This window comes from Gavialis gangeticus, unplaced genomic scaffold (assembly GCF_001723915.1).
Source record: "Gavialis gangeticus isolate Ggan-Ray unplaced genomic scaffold, GavGan_comp1, whole genome shotgun sequence".
NCBI lineage: Eukaryota > Metazoa > Chordata > Crocodylia > Gavialidae > Gavialis > Gavialis gangeticus.
Window position 1 is genome coordinate 16,403,892 of NW_017728995.1, and position 18,745 is coordinate 16,422,636.

The following is an 18,745-nucleotide window of genomic DNA, read 5'->3' on the forward strand; positions in this document are numbered from 1 at the left end:
TCCCTTGCTGCAACTTGAGACCATTGCTCCTTGTTCTGTCATTTGCCACCACTGAGAACAGTCCAGCTCCATCCTCTTTGAAACCCCCCTTCAGGTAGTTGAAGGCTGCTATTAAATCTCCTCTCAGTCTTCTCTTCTCCAGACTAAATAAGCCCAGTTTCCTCAGCCTTTCCTCAGAAGTCATGTGCCCCAGCACCTGAACCATTTTCATTGCTCCCAGCTGAACTCTCTCCATTTTGTCTATATCCCTTCTCTAGTGGGTGCCCCGAAACTGGACACAGTACTCCAGATGTGGCCTCACCAGTGCCAAATAGAGGGGAAGAATCACTTCCCTCGATCTGCTGGCAACAGACCTACCAATGCAGCCCAGTATGCTGTTAGCCTTTTGTACACCCCTCCCCCCCAAGTACTTTTCTACAGAGCTGCTGCTTACCCAGTCAGCCCTCAGCCTGTACCAGTGCCTGGGATCATTTCATCCTAGGCATAGGACCTTGCACTTCTTGTTATTGAACCTCATGGGATTTCTTCTGACCTAATCCTCCAAGTTGTTGAGGTCTCTCTGAATCCTAGCCCTCCCCTCCTGCATATCTACTTCTCCCCCAGTCTGGTGTCATCTGCAAGCTTGCTGAAAGTGCATGTTTTAGCTCTTCTTCCTGTACTGCAGTAAATTGGAACCAGTCCAAACCTTTCCATTCATCACCTCAACTTGAGCCACTCTGTGTTTGGTGAAATCATTTGCACTGAAAAGATTTTCTTCTGGGCTTAAAACAAAAAGACTCTTCCCGGATGCACTTCCACTTATCCATAAGTAACAAATCTCTATTTATTTACAGCCTGTGCTTAGCTCCTTTTTCAGAAACTTAAAAAAAAAACTTTTCCTGAGATTTGCTCATATTCTGAGGCTAAACAGTTGTTGAAGCAGATGATTAGTTCTAGTTGTGCATGTTAAGGCTGATTTTCAGAATTGCTGTGCACTCACACAGAGACCACTTTGCACTGTCAGACTTGTTCTGCTTCCATCAAACTACCCATCAGTGAAATTATACTTCCTACCGTGTGCAAAATTTCACCTGGGAAATGAAAGTAGTAAATTTAATTTCTGTTTCTCTTAAAAGAAAGTCCTTGTAAAAATTCCCTTATTCTGTCTTACATCATTTTATAAAACATTTTTACTGTATATAATGTTTGCCATGAAAACAATTGTACCTTTTACCAAAATGGACTTGTATTAATACAGAATTAATAATTCGGGGTTTTTAACAAAAAGCAAAATGTGAAACCAAGAGTTAAGACATATACTCTTACCAAACCTTTCCAACCCCCCCTCCCCCCCATTTTCCTCTGGAATCGCAGGGCACCTATACATGTGCCAAATATCTGCTCCAAAGCATGCTAATTAGCACGCATCAGAGCAGACTCAATTAGAGCATATTAATTAACCCACTCCAGCAGCCTCTGTCTCATGTCTAAATAGACATGAGACAGAGGCTGCTGGAGTGGGTTAATTAATATGAGACATGTCTAAATAGACATGTTTCATGTCTATCTGCTCCACACCCACCACCAGGGCGCTGTACAGAGCTGGTGGGCACAGTCTCGATGGAGACCAGCCTAGGACCCCCACGGGCAGGGCACGCTCAGGCAGATGGAATAGGACCACAGGCAGATGGAAAGCAGCATCCGGGAGCAGGATGGGCAGCTGGGGCTGGGTTCAGGGCTGGGTTTGCAAGGCAGTGACAGTGTGGGGCTGGGGCCTGGGGCAGAGTCACAATCCACTCTCTGGACGTCCCTGCCCATGGAACCAGCACCCATCACAGGGACATGCCGGAAGTGGATTGTGGCTGCGCCCTAGCCCCTAGCTCCTTGTTGTCACCGCCCTGTGACTCCTACCTTGCCTGTGCATCCCACTTCCTGATGCCGCTCCCTGCCCACATGTGGCCTTATCCCATCAGCCCAACTGAGCATGCCCTGGCCGCGGGGGTCCCAAGCCAGTCTCCATGGAGACCCTGCCTGCCTGCTCTATCCAGAACCCCAGACGGTGGGTGTGGGGCAGACAGGCCCAGGGTCAGACAGACTCAATTGTTGTTCCCCTCCCCAACTTCACCAAGTCAGGTTGGGTCAGGTCAGCACCACCCTCCCCCACTGGCACCAGGCCAGGTCAGCCCCTCTCCCTCTGTCCCCTACAATCCAGGCCTGCAACAGCTCACTAAAACTTCCTAAGTGGCCCTCGAACCCAGAAAATTGCTCATCCTGGCTTTGGAAGGACTAGGCAATTATAATATTGTAATGCACAATAGATATGTGAAGATTTGTACTATCAAAAATTTGGTTGTAGAAAGTAGGAAACATTAGCTACTAGATAGGATGAGAAGGAAGAGAAAGAGAGAGGTCTGTGACAGGAGAATTGTTAAAACCAGAAGGGTAATTTTGGACTGGTTTCTGAAATGACCTTGGGTGTCTGTGGGATTACTCAGGGCTTGGCTGGAGTCTTATTTAGACCCCTGCTAATGAAGAATTCAGAGCAAAGAAAGTTATTGTGGCCAAGGTGAAAGAGGTGATAACATAGATGAAGTTTTCAACGGAAGAGAGCAGAGGAAGTGAAAAGTTCTGACAGCAAAACTCTCCGTTTCGTTGGTTGTTCTCTGCACAGTCCAAGGCATTCAATGAGCTTTTAATAGAACCGGGAGACAAGATACCATCTAAAATATTGCAGAGCAGCTTTGCTTGTGACACTTCTGGAAACAGAACACTCCTTGTTCAAAGAACCTGCATTAATCAATTGCATGCTAACCTCTAACCTCAATTGATTAATTACATTTTCTTTCTCCTCTCTTGTCTGCGTTTCCTAATAATGTTGGTCGCCTTTCCAAGGTTAATTGAGACACTGACCTTTTGCTTCTGTGGTTGCTCATCTAGTTAATGTTCAAAAGCATTTTGCAAACTCAGCATTGACAAGCTACCCCTTGAAAAGCCACTTAATAGCTCAACAAGCTAAAAGGGCTGAGATCAGCTGAGAGCCTGCAGTTAAAAGAAAACAGTTTGATTCTTGTTTCCAGTCACCAAGATGGCAGTTTTTGACCATACGTATTTCCAGATGTAAACAAGATGCAACAAAATGGTGGCAGTTGATTTATTGCATATAAATTGCATATAAATAAGTATCTTCTTTCCTGAGTGTGCTTCACTGAATTGCAGCTTACTGTTTTCTGCTCTGTTTTCTGTCATAATAGACCTGATGGTTGAAAAAATTCATATGAAAATGATCAGCTACAGATTAATGCTGAATAGATGCTTGTTATATCCTGGAGTGTTGACATTCGTGTGATTAATTATTTTGTCGTGGCAATGCCTCCGAGTCCCAGGCATAGACCAGATGCCTTTGCTTTGGCCCCGAAGAAATATAGAACAAGTGTTCTGCTATTGAATGCTGACAACGTCTTTCCTAATTATATGACAGTGATCTGGTGAACAGACCCATTATCAAGATTCAAACAAATATTTTTGGCTTGGAAGTGGTAAACAGAACATGGGAAAACTGGCCACTAGAGTGCAATGTCCAGGGAATCTGTTTTAGAAAACTGCACGGGCTAAAGTGGCCAACAGGGTGAGAATAACAGTCTTTCAGTGCCATGAATCAAGTGAACAGGTTGCTTGTTTTTGAATTGCCCTTGTGAAACCTAATTGAAGTGCTCCTTTCTCCTTCAGAGCTGGATGAGTGTGAGACTGGAGAGGCCTGCTGTTCTCAGTTCTGTATCAACTATGTAGGTGGCTACGAATGCACGTGCAAGGCAGGGTTCCAGCTTAACTTTGATGGCTGTGGATGTGATGGTAAATGGCTTAACACTGTTGGTTGTGCCTGATTCGGATCACAAGAGGGGGTGGAAGAGAACAGATTTCAAAGCTCATTCCAGTATTTCATAGCAATTTCCCTGGCAGCAAATACTGCTGTGTCAATAGGATTTTAGCAATATGATCCCCAAAACACAGGGACTGAGTAACAGGCAGGTCTACTTTGTGCAGGAATGCAGGAAATTAGTCGACTGAAGAGCCCTTTCCCCTTACACACATACTATATGTAGATGTCATCAAAGGTAACTGCCAGAGTACTTTACATGTAGGTAAACACCAAAATATTTGGAGGTCTGGCTAAATATGGACAGGTCAAGATGCGTATATAGACTTCTTGGATCTATGCAGTCATGTTGGGGGTTTTTTATAATTTTATTTGGGCCTGAAATATGGCAAAATAGCCTCTTTTCTTTTGCCTTGAAATATTTTGATACTTCTATTGTTAGTGGGAACCAAAGGAGTACCAGGTATATTCAAATGGAGATAAATAAATTTAAGCAAAGTTTTCAGAATGCACATATAAATTTTGTTTAAAGTTTGAACAAATTTCAAGTGGTTTAACGTTTGCCTAATTACCCTCTATTTTTTTTTACGTAGATGAAGATGAGTGTGTTGTTGACAATGGTGACTGTGACCAAGTCTGTGTTAATTCTCTGGGGTCATATGAATGTGCATGTGAGGAAGGTTACATACTTGGTATCAACGGGCAGACCTGCATCAGTAAGTCAGAGTAACGCTGGAAGACAATTCAGCATTTCCTGTTGACTTAGAACATGAGCTCTGAGACAAGATTTTTCAGAAGGGACAAAAAATTTTGAGAGTCCAATTTGAGATGTTTAAGGATGTCTAAGCTATGTGCAGCCTTTTGGTCCCCCACAAGCATGCAAGATAGTGGCTTGGTGAGAAGGTTAATGGAAGGTATATGGGCAAATCCTCCCACCAGCTGCCTTGAAAATTTCAGCTTGTTTTATAAAAAAATTCTGTTATTTTGACACACACTTATATTACCCTTACTTTAGTTATATTAGGAGGTTAGAGATCCTGTGGGAAAAAAAGACCTAGTTAAGCAAGTTACGTTCTGTTAAACTAATACAAATGTCTCTACTAAAGTCAGTGTCTAACACTGGAACTGGAGCCCAGCATGGTCATGTATCTTTTTATCTAGTTTAACCACGTGCTAAACTACAGGAAGAGTGTGAAGTTTCATCCAAATGCAAAAAGTAGGTCAACTGATTCCACAGTCTCTTAATGCTGGATTTTCAAATTTTTGTGTTTATTTTAGAACCAGGTCCAAGTCACAGATCCATAGATTGAACAAATGTATAATCCCTACCATGGGCTGAAATAAAAATTCTAGACCTAAATACTCTCAAACATTCAGGGTTCAGGATCCACAACTAAACTTCAACATTTTCAGTTCTGGCCCAATGTAGAAATACTGAGCTCCAGACTTGTTTCCAGCCTCAAACCCAGAGTTTAGTTCTAAGAAGAGGGGTAAGGCCCATTTTGTTCTTTCTCTTTTTCCTGCTCATGTGTACTCCACTAACAGAGTTAATAAAGAGGAGCATGTGTGCCTTGGTGTACTGAGTATTGTACATTTAGGAACAGCTATAACTGTATACATTATGTACTGTACAGTTAGAAACAGATTTTACCGTGTTAGATTTTTCAGCTATACCTAATAGGAAGATCTAAAGACTGAAGCAGTAAGTTGTAATTCTAAAGATGGCTCTGTTCTTAGCACTAGATAATGATGAACTGAATAAGGAGGAAGAAGAAGAATTAGAGATCTCTAGGATTCCAGATCTTCAGTTCAGAAGACCACCTCAACTACTTAAATATGCTGTCACACTAGACCCTTTCTACGAGGATGAGGATGTGCGAGGAGAACTCACTCTCGTGCAAAAAGTTGGTAAGAAACTAAAGATGATGCTAGTTTCTAAGGGTGAGAACAGGTGGCAGTGGTGAGTGGGAAAGTCTCTGGGTTGGGAAAGATCTCAGAGAAAAAATGAGACCGACTCAGGAAGGATAAAGCTGGTAGAAGAAGAGAAAGAAAGCAGAGGGCCAAATTTTTTCTGCCCTTCAAAGAATGTGCACCAGCCAGCGGGAGGTGCCTGCATCCTTCTGCAGGCTGAGGGCAGCTGCAGCAAGGATAATCCAAGGGCAGCACACTGATCAACAGCCCTTATCATTGCTGCTTCAAAAAGGAAAAAATTCTCCATAATGTTGGTACTGCTGGAAAACATCTCATAGACAACCTATAGAAAGAAATGCAGGGACTACCTATTTTGTGCAGAGTATGTAGAGGAAATGATGATACTGAAACTGGTCAGAAACTATAATATGTAATCATAAAAAACCCAGGCTAGGGCATGGATCTAAGCTAGGGCGTGAAAATCCATGCTAAGGGCATCCAATTGTTTTTTCAACCTAGAATTAACGCGAGACTCAATAGCCCTGTTGTATTGGACAAATATGGAGAGTTGGTCACTTTACTATGGATTGAAAAGTCACCTTGTTTTTTCCTTGGTAGACGAATTTCTTGTTCATGAGTGAATTATTTTTTTTTCTTTCCAATTTATATTGTATCACGTTTATATTTGGAGTCTAACTAGGTCTGATTGCACATCTGAGTCCATGTTCCACAGGTACAGTTCAGGGTCTGATCCTGGCATTTACTTTTTATGTATAAAGGGGAAAGTGTAGACCTGAAAAAGTCTATGTGATGTACAGCAGGAATGCAACAGAAGGTAGTCGTGCTAGAAAAACAGTTAACAGCAGGCAGTACTCCATAGCTAGACGCTGTTAGGCTGACAACCAGTTGGGAATCTGACAAATAGTATTGCCACCTGGAGAATGAGAAGCATAGAAGGCAAAGCCTAACTTTGAATCACCAGCACTGACTTTGTTTTTCATACTTAACATAATTTTGGGGCAGGCTGATAATTTTGTAAGTGAGCTTCTGTATTTTTCCCCAAAGGCTGATCCAGAGCATAACCATGACAATGTTGATGCCCAGGGAGCTAGTGGCAATGGAGGGTGAAAGTACCTTTTTCAAAGTTTAGCCACTCCTTTTCACTCTCAAATGGAACATAATTTCTTCCTGGCTTCAAGTGCTTTTTTGTGTTGTGCTGTAGATTTTAACTAGACCGCCTGTTAAAACAATAATATATCGCAAGCAGTTAGTCTTTTTGACAGGTCCTTTGCCTTTTATTATGTTGTTAAAGTAAAATTGGTTACCCTTTCCAAAGGCATTTTGCATTCCAGTGTTTAGGGCTGAATTTTCAAAGTTGTTCTTAGCTGCTTTCTGAATGCATTTGAATGCTGGCCACTTATACAAGTTCCTAAATGGGAGCTGTTGGGTGCTAAGTGCTTTAGAAAATCTGATCTCACATAGAGAATTACCGATGAAAAACAAGCAACCCACTGACTTAATGTTAGCTGAAGGAGCCTGTCAGCTTCCTTTTAAGGCCTTATCAAAATCCTTATCCAAAAAAACCATCAGTCCTGTCCCACAAACCACCTGAGGCAAAAAGCTGATCAAAAGGATGGGCTTGTAATGTCATGCAGATATTTCAAAAAGAAGTAACATTTGGCTCATTAGCCTTCAACAAACGTCATGCAGCAGGAGTGCTTGTACTTGTGAGCGGATAAAGGAAAATGGTAGATGTGTGTGAGACAGAGACTTAGATACTGATTTGTTTCTCCATGTGAAAATCCTCTTCATGCAGAAAAGATTATAAACTTGCATTAAGATGGACTTTCATAGAATAGTTTAAAATGTGCTTTTTAAATATATTGTGATTATGGTGTTCACCTGATGTGACCTGAAAACTGAAGTAATGGTATCCTCTCTTTAAAAAACCTCTTTTGAAAAAACCTAGTTCAGTTCTATAAGGCACAGTATTTTTTAGCCCTCTCTGGCAAAGATTTGCAGTATCTTGCTGGATGAGTACCACCAGAGACAGGGAGCCTAGCCTCGCACTTCCTCTCACTTGGGATGCAACTCTTTGCAATCAAGCTCACAGCATAAAAGCAGACGTGCTCTGACTGGGCAGTGCTAGAACAGAGGCCCAAAACTGAGGACACAGCCAATGTGCTTATTGTGTTTAAATGGGAGGGTTCTCCCTTATTGTCAAGGAAACCATATTGATGTTTGGAAAGATCCAGGTATCTTTATAATACCAGTAATACTCTTAATACTTTCTTTAAATTGATCAGGTTCATTAAATCCTAGAGAAGTAGGGCTGGAAGGGACCTAGTCCAACCCCTGATTGAGGCAGGATCATCCCAAGTCAAAGCATCCAAACCACAATCTAAACTCTACAAGAAGTTCTACAAAGTTCTTTCTTTGCACTGTATATCTGGAATGGTTACAGATAGGTAGACGTTTATTAGTGTCGTGTCCCTGTGCTCACAAAACTTTTTGTGCTTTTTCTATTTCAGTTTGTCTGGATAGCACATTTGGCAATGATTGTAGTTTGAGCTGTGAAGACTGTATGAATGGAGGCACATGTAACAGTGAAAACAGTGGATGCATCTGTTTGCCTGGATGGACTGGCATGATCTGTAATGAAAGTGAGTACAGGATGCTTAGACAGGATCCAAGAGTTATGTTCTTTGCCCTAGAGCTCTGCTCTGGCAATCGTATAAGAAACAGAAACAGTTTGTTCTCGTTTTGTACTGAAAAGGAATACAATTCTCATTGAAAGATTTCACATTTATACCATTTGATCACAGTTGGAGATCACAGTTGGAGATGGACACAGTGGCTTCTTGATTTTGACATGAAGTCCTCATGTCCTGTGTGGCACATTAAATCTAAATGGGAAGGGATGTTGAATTATGCAATTGGTAAGCCCCTGGTATTGCCTCACTGATCAAATACTGAACCGCCAACACATTATCCCACGCTACTTCTTTATTTTGATGTAAAGTCCTATTCACTTCATGTGCTGTCCCCAGAATGTGAGCAGGCTGCAGCAAACCTGGTGCACTGTAGTCCATAACTTGATTAGCTGCATTTTAGAAGTCTCTTCTGGCATACGCTGCTGCTGTCTGGGTTGACTCAAAGGTAAACTTAGTTGTTTCCAAGTTTCCAAGTTCAGACATGCCGTCATTTTTAAAATTATTATTACATTGGTGAACTAAGGCCTTTATTTCTGAACTTTTGTTTTTTTAATTTACGGTAACATTATTGAGAGTTGTTCTTTTTTAGTATTAGAGCTTTTACTGCTTAAAATACTTTAAGTGCTTCTGACCTGTACATCAGTGCCTTTTATAAAGGAAATTATGATACAAGAACTTTGCTTTTTGTTATTCCTACTTCCTTGTAAAAAGAATTTTCTGCTGCATGAGCATGTGGGAAAAAACAAACGGCATGGAAGAATGGTCATGTCTTGATGGACAGTACTTAGCCTATTATTTACATAAAGGCAGTCAGGATTTGTGCCTTCATCATCACAGCTTTAACAAAACAATTGTTAGCGATTCAGTATGTGTGTCCATTAATTGTATTACCATTGTGCCTAGTAGCTTTAGTTAGAGACTAGGGCCCCAGGGTTGCTATCCAACAGCTGGTTGAGTCCTTTCCCCAAAGAGCTTACAAGCTGTAAGATAACAGGCAATGGGGTGATACAGGTTTCCCTTGCTTTATGCTGTACATGTGTTCCTGAAAATGGCGCATAACTCGAATTTCCATAAAGGGAACCCACTTTACAATGTAACAAATAGGGATCCTTTCCAAGACCTTGACTGCACTGACCCCCAGACCCATTTCTACCACTTTTACAAGACAATTTGGTACTCACCAACAACAGACAGTGCGCACAAGCACAGGGCACTATCGTAATGTGGATAGCAACTACAGAAACACGTGTTGCAGACAAGGAGCGAGGAGCACAGATCCACACAGAAGACTATACTTTGGTGCTTGTCACTCCCACAGTGCACCGCACAAAGCAGCTGACTGTGGGCTTCCACAACACCAATCACATATGAGTGAATTTACCTCGCACATAACAAATTTTTGGTATAAAAAGGGTCATCGCATAAGAGCGAATTCACACACAATGAACCTGCATAAAGTGAGGGAAACCTGTATTGATAGATGGGCCAAGGAACTTTGAGACAGTGCTACGCAGTAGTCTCAATAGGTCACCACCCTAACATTTCCAAGATATTTTGCAGACACCAGGGCAAAAGAAAGAAGGAAGGGATTCCAACAAATTGCCAAAAATAAATGAAAATGTAGCAGGTTCCTAGTACAGGTGAAATATGAATTTAGTTAGAAACTATTGGGGCATTGGTAATAGAATAATAGCAAAGAAGTTTAAAATGATCATTTTCAGTTTTGCTGTGTGTTACAGATAGTGCTTATAGGATATTTTAATGTGTTTTGGTAACCCAATTGGAATTTCTTAACCTGTATTTGCAGTATAGTCTCTGTTCAGGCACAGATTTAGGTCAGGGCTTGTATTCTCTGTAATAGTATTATATTGTGTGCATTAATAATTGAGACTTTTTCTATCGTTATCAATGATGTTATTCTATTTGATCCAAAACAATTCTCTTCTAGTTTTAAAAAGAATACAGAATTATGTCTCATCTCATTGATGTCGGTGTTGACTGAGATAAGCACAGAATCTTTTCTATATAAATCAAGATTTGATCCTTATAAATATTTTTTCTTTCTTTCATTCTTTCTTTCCTTTCTACAGTCTTTAAAGAAAAAGCATAGATGACACTTTGAAAAGAAATCAGGAGCTTAATTTTCCTAATGAATGAAAGAAAATCAAAGGATAATTGATGATGAATTTCAAGTTTCTTAGTGTGTAATGGGGGTGTAGGTTGTAGCTGTGTTGGTCTAAGAACATAGGCAGACAAGGTTCTTTGGGTGAATCTGATATCTTTTATTAGACCAAATACATAGTTGGAGAACAATTTTTAAGTAAGCTTTCAGGTTCAAAAACCCTTCATCAGGCTAAGGAAGTTTCAGCAGTCGGTGTGTGCTCGTCTTGGATGGAATAAAAAGTAAAGAAGCCAGAGGCTGGGCTGGTATGCAGACAAGACAGGTAGTCAGTGAAAATGTGGGTGAGAGACAGGCTGGGTGGGGAGGAGAGAAGGGGGATGAATAGTGAAGTACCTGGGAAGTCAGCTGTCAGGCAGGTTATAATGTGTCATAAATCCAATGTCTATATTTAGTCCATGATTTTTAGTATCCAGGAGGTTGATGAAGTGCAGTTCATAGGCTCGTCTCAGGGAAGTACTTTGTAAGTTCCCTTTGAGGATCAGGACTGAGAGGTTGGAGAGAGAGTGGTTTTCTTGTGAGAAATGTGCCCCCACAGGTAATTGGGTATTCCTGCCTTTGAGAGATTTCCAGTGTGTGTTCACTGTGGTGCGCAGTTGTTGTTTGGTCTCTCCTACGTATTTTCCATCAGGGCATTTGGTGCACTGGATGAGATATATTACATTTCTGGAGGTGCAGCTGTAAGATCCGGGAATGCTGATGGCTGTGTTGTGAGGTGTAGTCATTGTGGGGGTGGTGGAGATGTGCTGGCAGGTTTTGCATTTCTTGTCATGGCATGGTCTGGATCCATTCAGTGTGTTCCGGGTCGTAGGAAGTTTGCTTCTGGTGATGAGGTTGGCGAGGTTCAGTGCTTGTTTGAAAGCTAGGATGGGTGGCTCTGGGAAGATCTCTTTAAGAGCAGGGTCTCTTTCTAGTATGGGTTGCAGTTGTTTGAAGCGGACTTCCCAGGTACTTCTCCACTATTCATCCCCCTTCTCTCCCGTACGCCCAGCCTGTCTCTCATCCATTGACTCCTCAATCTACATTTTCACTGACTGCCTGTCTTGGATGCATACCAGCCCAGCCTCTGGCTTCTTTACTTTTCATTCCATCCAGGAAGAGCGCACATCATCTGCTGAAACTTCCTTAGCCTGACAAAGGGGTTTTGAACCTGAAAGCTTGCTTAAAAATTGTTCTCCAACTATTTAGTTGGTCTAATAAAAGATATCAGATTCACCCAAAGAACCTTGTCTGCTTAGTGTGTAACGATAACGTGTCAATTAAGTTAGATACTGAAAATGAGTCCAAAGATTGTATTTAACCAATTTTAGCTGAAAATAATGGTATTCTTTTCTCTTACACAGATATGGTTTTCATAGGAGCCATCAGAGCTTTATGCCATGGAGTCATATGTTGTTATGGCTCAACCTTTGGACAGTATAAAATATCTATGAAGCTTCAGAGCTTGTGTAGGCAAAGAATATAGCTAAGGCATATTTCCCTTCAGATAATTGAGTCTGGTTACTTCAGCTGTCAGTTTTAATGACCTGGTGGTAAATACCAGAAGAACGGATATCATCCTATAAGGAAACAACAGTGACATGGCATAATTTAAGAGATGCTTGCCCAGAGTTGTCCTTTAATTGTTTGTATTATTCTGATGACTGAAGCATTATTTCATTTCATTTCTAACTCATGAAGAGATTACTTAGTCCATTCATCTTCTCTGCTTTCTTTGCAGCTTGCTCTCCAGGGACTTATGGGAAAAACTGTAACAGCATTTGTAAGTGCCAGAATGGAGGCTCGTGTGACCCTGTAACCGGACAGTGTCACTGCCCACTGGGAATTAGTGGAAAGATATGTGAGGATGGTATGATTGCTAGTGTTTTGCTCTGTATAATTTCTGTCTGGGAACCTAGTGACTGCCCATTTCTTCTGGTCTTTGCTAGTTTGCCCATAGTAGAGCTAAGTCTCCAGCTGAGGTGGTGGGCATGGACACATACTCTTGAATTTTGTCCTGCCTTGCCCTCCTTGTCCTGAAAAAACAGGAGAGGCAACAAATGTATGAAAGCAGTTAGCATTATCAGCATTGTAAGGATAGCAAGCTGAGGCAGGGACAGATTTATCCCAGTATCAGCTAAGATGGTGGAAAAGCCAGAATTGAACTGAGATCTCCTGTGTCATAGTTCAGTGCCTCAATAAAAAAAGCATCAAATTTCCTCCAGATGCTTGCTATGGGAAGCATGCTAGAACAAGGCTGGCTTGGTATTTCACAGAAAGAGACCTGATACTGCCTTGTTGATCATTTTGTTCATGTGTACCTCTCTAGGCTGTCCAAAAGGATTCTTCGGGAAGAACTGTAACAAGAAATGTAACTGTGCCAATAATGGCTATTGCCACAGACTGTATGGAGCCTGTTTGTGTGACCCAGGATTATATGGGCGTTTCTGCCATCTAAGTAAGTCACAGTAATTGTTCTGAGCTGTTTGTTTTAAACAGAAAGAGCACAACAGATGTGAAAAGATCTAAGGATGTATGGCTGTAACTGAGCAGGGTTTTTAGCAGTATGTTGCTCAATCAACTCTGGGGGGACAGCTCACATCCTTAAGTTTGGTGATGAAGTGACAAAAGTATACACACAAAAAAGACAAAGGCAGATGACTAGATACCTAATACCTAAAAGATAAAGGGGAATAAAGAATCTAAAAAAGAGAAAGAAAAACCAAAACAGCTTTTTTTTCATGTATAGTTTGTTGAAAAATTAGAAAAGTGAAGACAATTTTTTTCAGGAAAACATTCATTTGGGGGGAGATTATGACATTTAACCCCAAAAATATTTGTTTAAAAATGACAACCAGCATTCATTTTAAAGCTTACTACCTCTTGCACTCACCTCAGATTGTTCAAAATAAGATGGATCAGCTCAGTCAGGAATTGGCATCATAGTTTACATACACTCACACACACACTCACACTCATGCACGCACGTCTCTGAATGTATAGTATTGCTGACAAGTAAAATGCATATTTCTCTTTACAGAAGTTGTCTTATCCATACACAGCTCTGCAGCTGTTTAAAAAATAACTCATGTATAATTGCAATGTTAACAATTCCTTTTGATCTGGCTACAGCCTGTCCCAAGTGGGTCTTTGGAGCTGGCTGCTCAGAAGAATGTCAGTGTGTGAAGGCGAACACTCTGGAATGCAATGCCAGAAATGGTACTTGCACCTGCAAACCAGGTTATCAAGGGAGCAGGTGCCAAAAAGGTATAACCTAATATCTGATCTTCTGCCTTTAAAGCCATGCCTATCCATTAATTCTCGTTACTCCTTTCATGAGCCACCTGGCACTATAGCAGATATTAATACATTTTGGCAATTAGTTCTCTAGTTTTCCTATTGCAATCTCCAGTGGTCATTTGACTTCACTAAGGTTGTAGGGCTGTAAATGAGAGAGAGTTTGGCCCAGCAGACTTATCCTGAACAATTGGCATAAGGGATGAAATTGTAGTACACCTGAAGCTTTGACATTGACTTCAGTGAAGTCAGGATTTCACCTTAGGACACAGTAATTTACAGCCAGTGCTTGCATTTTTTTTTTTGATAGCTGGATTATTTATGAATGAATTCTACATCATGCTTTTTGGAGCAGGTTTACAGCTCTTTAAATTCTGCCTCTTTGTAAGTTTTGTAGATAGTGCAGAGGAAATTGTATTCTGTATTCATGCTTGACAGTCTTGGGGGGGGAAGTGGAGTAATGCAATAAAGATCCTTGCCTCATATTCTTCTCTGAACTCTAATGCCATAGAGCCCCTTACAGGATTTTCTGAGGAGGAAAAAGGGGATGGAGGTTTAGTATGAGGGATGATATTTCGTATCTCCTCGTTCTGTTGGTGGTGTTCCAAAGCAGTTTGGAACTAGCCCTTTTCCTGCCTCTGATCTCTCCATAAGGCACAAAGCAGCAGTGGCTGTAAAGGCAAGAGTTTTCAGGTATCAGGAGGAAAAGCATCAGGACACTCAACTGACTCTATTACAAAGGCATGTTTAACAGCTTCTTCTTGTGAATGCAAGCACTTCTTGTACACTTTGTACCTGTGTAAAAACTATATTTTGATTATTTTCACTGTCTTTTGTAATGAAGACCCCAGTCATGCATTGGAGACCTATTGTGCAAGTACTTTATACATATAACGCTTTGAGATGGAAGTGTACAAAGACAGCTAACAACAGCTTACAGTTGTTGCAATCCTATTGAAATGTAGCCTGTTGAACTAGTTTAAGTTAGAGGACAGTTAGAACCAAATTCAATCCCCAGTTGCACATAAAACTCCCACTGTTGTTTGTACTGGATTCATAAAAGTATTTCAAAGCAGAATTTTGTTTTGAGAGAGTTGTTTCTTGCTCATTACTATTGTTATAATACCTTATACTGCCCTTAATCTGGTACTCTGAAATCTGTACTTATTTATTTGCTCATCCAGAATGTGGCTATGTTATTTGGCTGATATTTGAACAGTAATGCAGTAGCTAAAATATTAGTAGTCAGTAACATAGCTAAAATTTTCAGTGTATTTCCTTTTAAGGTTTATATTTGTTTCAGATATTGTTGCCAAATTATCTTGTGACTTTTGTTTCAGTTTTCTCAGCTGCTCCTTTCTTTGCACATGTTCTCTGTGCACTCTCTTTTCAGAGTGCGTGCCTGGCTTTTATGGAGCTGGCTGTAAACTGAAGTGCAACTGCTCTGATGTTTTATGTGACCACAAGACAGGAGAATGCAAGCATCCATGCCCACCTGGTTTCCATGGAGAAAAGTGCCGTTTATGTAGGTATCTGGACGTACATTTCAATAAGAAGCATATCAGTAGAGGCTCAAGGATTTTTGTGGTGATCTTTTATTAGACAAACTGCATGGCTGTGTGCTACATGTACAGTGAGCTCTTTGAGCTGGAGCTTCACTTATGCCATGAGGTCTGAACTCACCATCTGGTCCATGAGGGGTCTGCCCGGAGTGCCTGCATTCACGCATCTCCAGCACCCAGGGGTGGGCACCACTGCTGTTTAACTGTTTCCCTCCTCCCATGCTGAATTCAATGGCAGGAGAAAAGAGAGGGTGAGCTCCAATGCTCAGCCGCTGGGCTCCTTGAGAGCTGCATGAAAATAGGGGCTAGCATCCCCATGGACACTGGTCCCCTCTCCTCTTTCCCTTGCCACTTAATTTAGCAGGTTTGTGGAGCTGAAGAACAAGGAAGGGTAAACAGCAGCAGTACTCACCCCCTGGGCTCTGGAGCTACTTGAAAGCAGAGACACTGAGAAGACTGCCCTGATTGCCAGTGAGCTCATTGAGCTCATGGTCTATGCAGAGCTCCAGCATCTGCTCAGAGAATTCACTGACATCCAGGATTGTGGCACAGTGGCCGTAGCCCCTTTCTCTGTGTGGTTTGTGCACAGTGAGCAACGCTGGATTTGTCCAAGGATTTAGACAAGCTTTCAAACACAGGGCATTTGTCTTTGGGTCTAAAGTAGAAGATGAAATTCACCCATGAGAAAACCAGGTTCAGATGCTAGAATTCTTGATATTAGGCCAAATTTACTACTGGTGTAAATAGGTTCATTCTCATTGAAACTATAAGGGATGATTCTAGCAGTAACTTTGATCCCTGGTTGTGCTATACTTGGGTAGTGAGGCTAAAAATGTACCTAGGCAGTATGGCTGTGTGAAATTTCGCCGGCTGTTTTGATTTGACACTGCTTTGAATTATTTCAAGCTCGAAACAGTGAAATCGAATTGAAACAAAGGGCTTCGAAACAAAACAAGGCTAGTTGAAACATTTCAAAAGTTTTGAAACATTACGAGTTTCAAAGCCAGGAGCGAGGTGGTGGGAGACAGGGGAGAACCAGGGCTGTGCTCCCAGCAGCAGCTAGGACGGCAGCTCTGGCTCTCCCTATCTCCCGCTGCCAGGCTGCATGAAGCCGATCACAGCAGGCTCGGTTCCCCTCCCAAATGCTGCAGTGGGGCTGGGGAAAGGAACAGAGCCTGATCGCTCAGTTCCCCTCCCCAGCCCTATGATTGGGCTGGGGATGGGAAGTCAGCCCAGCTGGGCTGACTTCCCAACCCCTGCACTAGATCGAACAATGGTTGAGCTGGGGAAACAAACTCAGCTCACTTGGTCTGAGTGATGGTCACACTGGGGTTGGGAACTCAGCTCAGCTGGACTGAATTCCTTTCCCCAACCCTGATCATTGGGCTGGCATTGGGAACTCAGCCCAACTGGCCTGAGTTCCTTTCCCTAGCGTGATGGTCAGGCTGACCTCCCTTCCCCAGCTGACTTCCCAACTCACTTCCCAGCTGGGCTGACCTCCCATCCCCAGCCCAATCTAGCACTGAGGAGGGGAACTGAGCAACTGGGCTCAGTTCCCTTCCTCAGTCCCAGGTGGCAGCACCAGCTTCCCTCTCTCATCTGGCAGGCAGACTGGGGGCCTGCAGCCCCAATCTGCCTTCCAGATGAGAGAAGCTATTTTGAGCTTCCCCATTATAGTTAATGGGTGAAACATCAAAACAGCGTTGAAACAGCCTCACTGTTTCAGCAAAGCAAAACGGAACAGCTGTTTCGAATCAAGATAAAATTCGAAACAAAACGCTTTTCCATAGAACCCTTGAAACTCAAGCTGAAATGGAACAGTGCCCTACTAGGCAGCACAGGTAACTATTAGACATAAGAAGAACCCCTTTTCTGTTCCTTGGTTGGAAGAGTTAGATCTGTGGCAAATATAGATAGAGCAGAGAGGACAGAGCTTAAAGAGGTGATTTTTTTTGTCCATTTGCATGAAATACAGTAGGTGACAAATGCATTTGATCAGCTAAAGCCTACATGATTCCCATTGTAATGGGAAGTGAGTTGGAAAGATAAATAATATTGACAGTTCATTTAAATTGCTGGAAAAAAGGCTATTTTTCTTTCCATTAATATTGTCTACTTCCGAAGATGGACAAGTGAAAGCAAGTGCAGCATTACTCTGCTTGCCACCTCAACTCAGGATAAAAGATTGAGGATACTTAATAATTCTATTTATTGGTTCAAGTAACTAGCTGTTTCCTTTTAAAGCTTCAGGCTCAGTTTTCTAAAATTCTATTGCACAGGTAATTAAAGATCACAAATCACTGAGACGTGACACTCGCATAGATCACTTTCTCCCAGCCCTACTTATTTTAAAGTTACTGGTGTTGATGCCATCTAGTATCTCAAAAGAACGCTTTTTTCCAATAACGCCAGTCCACCTCTTTTGAACAGCTTGCAACCCAGGGAAGTTTGGTGTGAACTGCAGGCAAAGCTGTAGCTGTGGAGGAGCGTCATGCGATCCAGAGACTGGGCGATGCCTTTGTCCAGCTGGAAAAACTGGACCTGCCTGTGGTCAAGGTATGCTTGATGTTTTGCCAGAGCAAGTCTTACTCTGGCAGTGCAGAAAGTTACGTTGTTCTGTGGCCCATAAAATGGCTGTAAGGGAACAGTCTCTATTTAGAGAGGAAGTACAGCAGTCTTAGCATTGTGTTCACTTCATCCAAACCTCCTGGAACCCTTTGTGGACAATGGACTATAATTTACACACCCTGCTCATTTGTCCCATTATGTCTCTGCTAGGACTGCCAACAGGCTTGCCAGTAGCAATGGTGATTATATCATGAACAAGGTTGGTATGAGATAGGGACATTTCGGTAGCTGTAGTAGGCTTGAAATTTAAGATGAATTCAAGCCTGTCAGCAGATCTGAGCTGCTGGGTGCAGAGTGCCTTATATGCAGCCAGGGGGAAATATCAAGTGAAAGTAGTGAGGAAAATGGGGGAAAATGTGGTCAGCTAGTGAGGGAGAAAAAAAACAAAGGGAAGAAGGAGCAATAATTATATCAACAGTAGAAACAAGGTGGAAGGATGGGGAAGGATCTTTGAGTTGCTGCCCCCAGAAAGCTTGTTGTTGGACTTCCTACTGTTGCTCTGGTGATGAGGACCAATCCAATGGGAAGCCAGTTGTGGCTACTGACTCTTTGCCTCACCAATATTTTCAAAGCACAGTTTGTTCAGTAATATTATTTATTTAACCAACTATACAGGTGGATT

At 42.0% G+C, this 18,745-nt stretch overlaps 1 protein-coding gene across 6 annotated transcripts in view; it reads left to right on the forward strand.

The window, feature by feature from the left end:
- Window positions 1-18,745, forward strand: part of LOC109287955 (multiple epidermal growth factor-like domains protein 6) — a 360,336-nt gene that overhangs the window by 273,712 nt on the left and 67,879 nt on the right. For 5 of the 6 annotated variants that reach the window (XR_002095029.1, XR_002095028.1, XM_019503252.1 and 2 more), the window contains 9 exons: window positions 3,706-3,828; window positions 4,447-4,569; window positions 5,591-5,761; window positions 8,296-8,427; window positions 12,378-12,506; window positions 12,966-13,094; window positions 13,769-13,903; window positions 15,327-15,458; window positions 17,926-18,051. Coding sequence is in view for 4 of the 6 variants with exons in the window: in XM_019503252.1 (XP_019358797.1) it covers window positions 3,706-3,828; window positions 4,447-4,569; window positions 5,591-5,761; window positions 8,296-8,427; window positions 12,378-12,506; window positions 12,966-13,094; window positions 13,769-13,903; window positions 15,327-15,458; window positions 17,926-18,051 (1,200 nt within the window). In the remaining 2 variants the exon portion in view is untranslated. The remainder of the gene's footprint in view (window positions 1-3,705; window positions 3,829-4,446; window positions 4,570-5,590; window positions 5,762-8,295; window positions 8,428-12,377; window positions 12,507-12,965; window positions 13,095-13,768; window positions 13,904-15,326; window positions 15,459-17,925; window positions 18,052-18,745) is intronic. The other variant, XM_019503253.1, reaches the window with a different exon arrangement.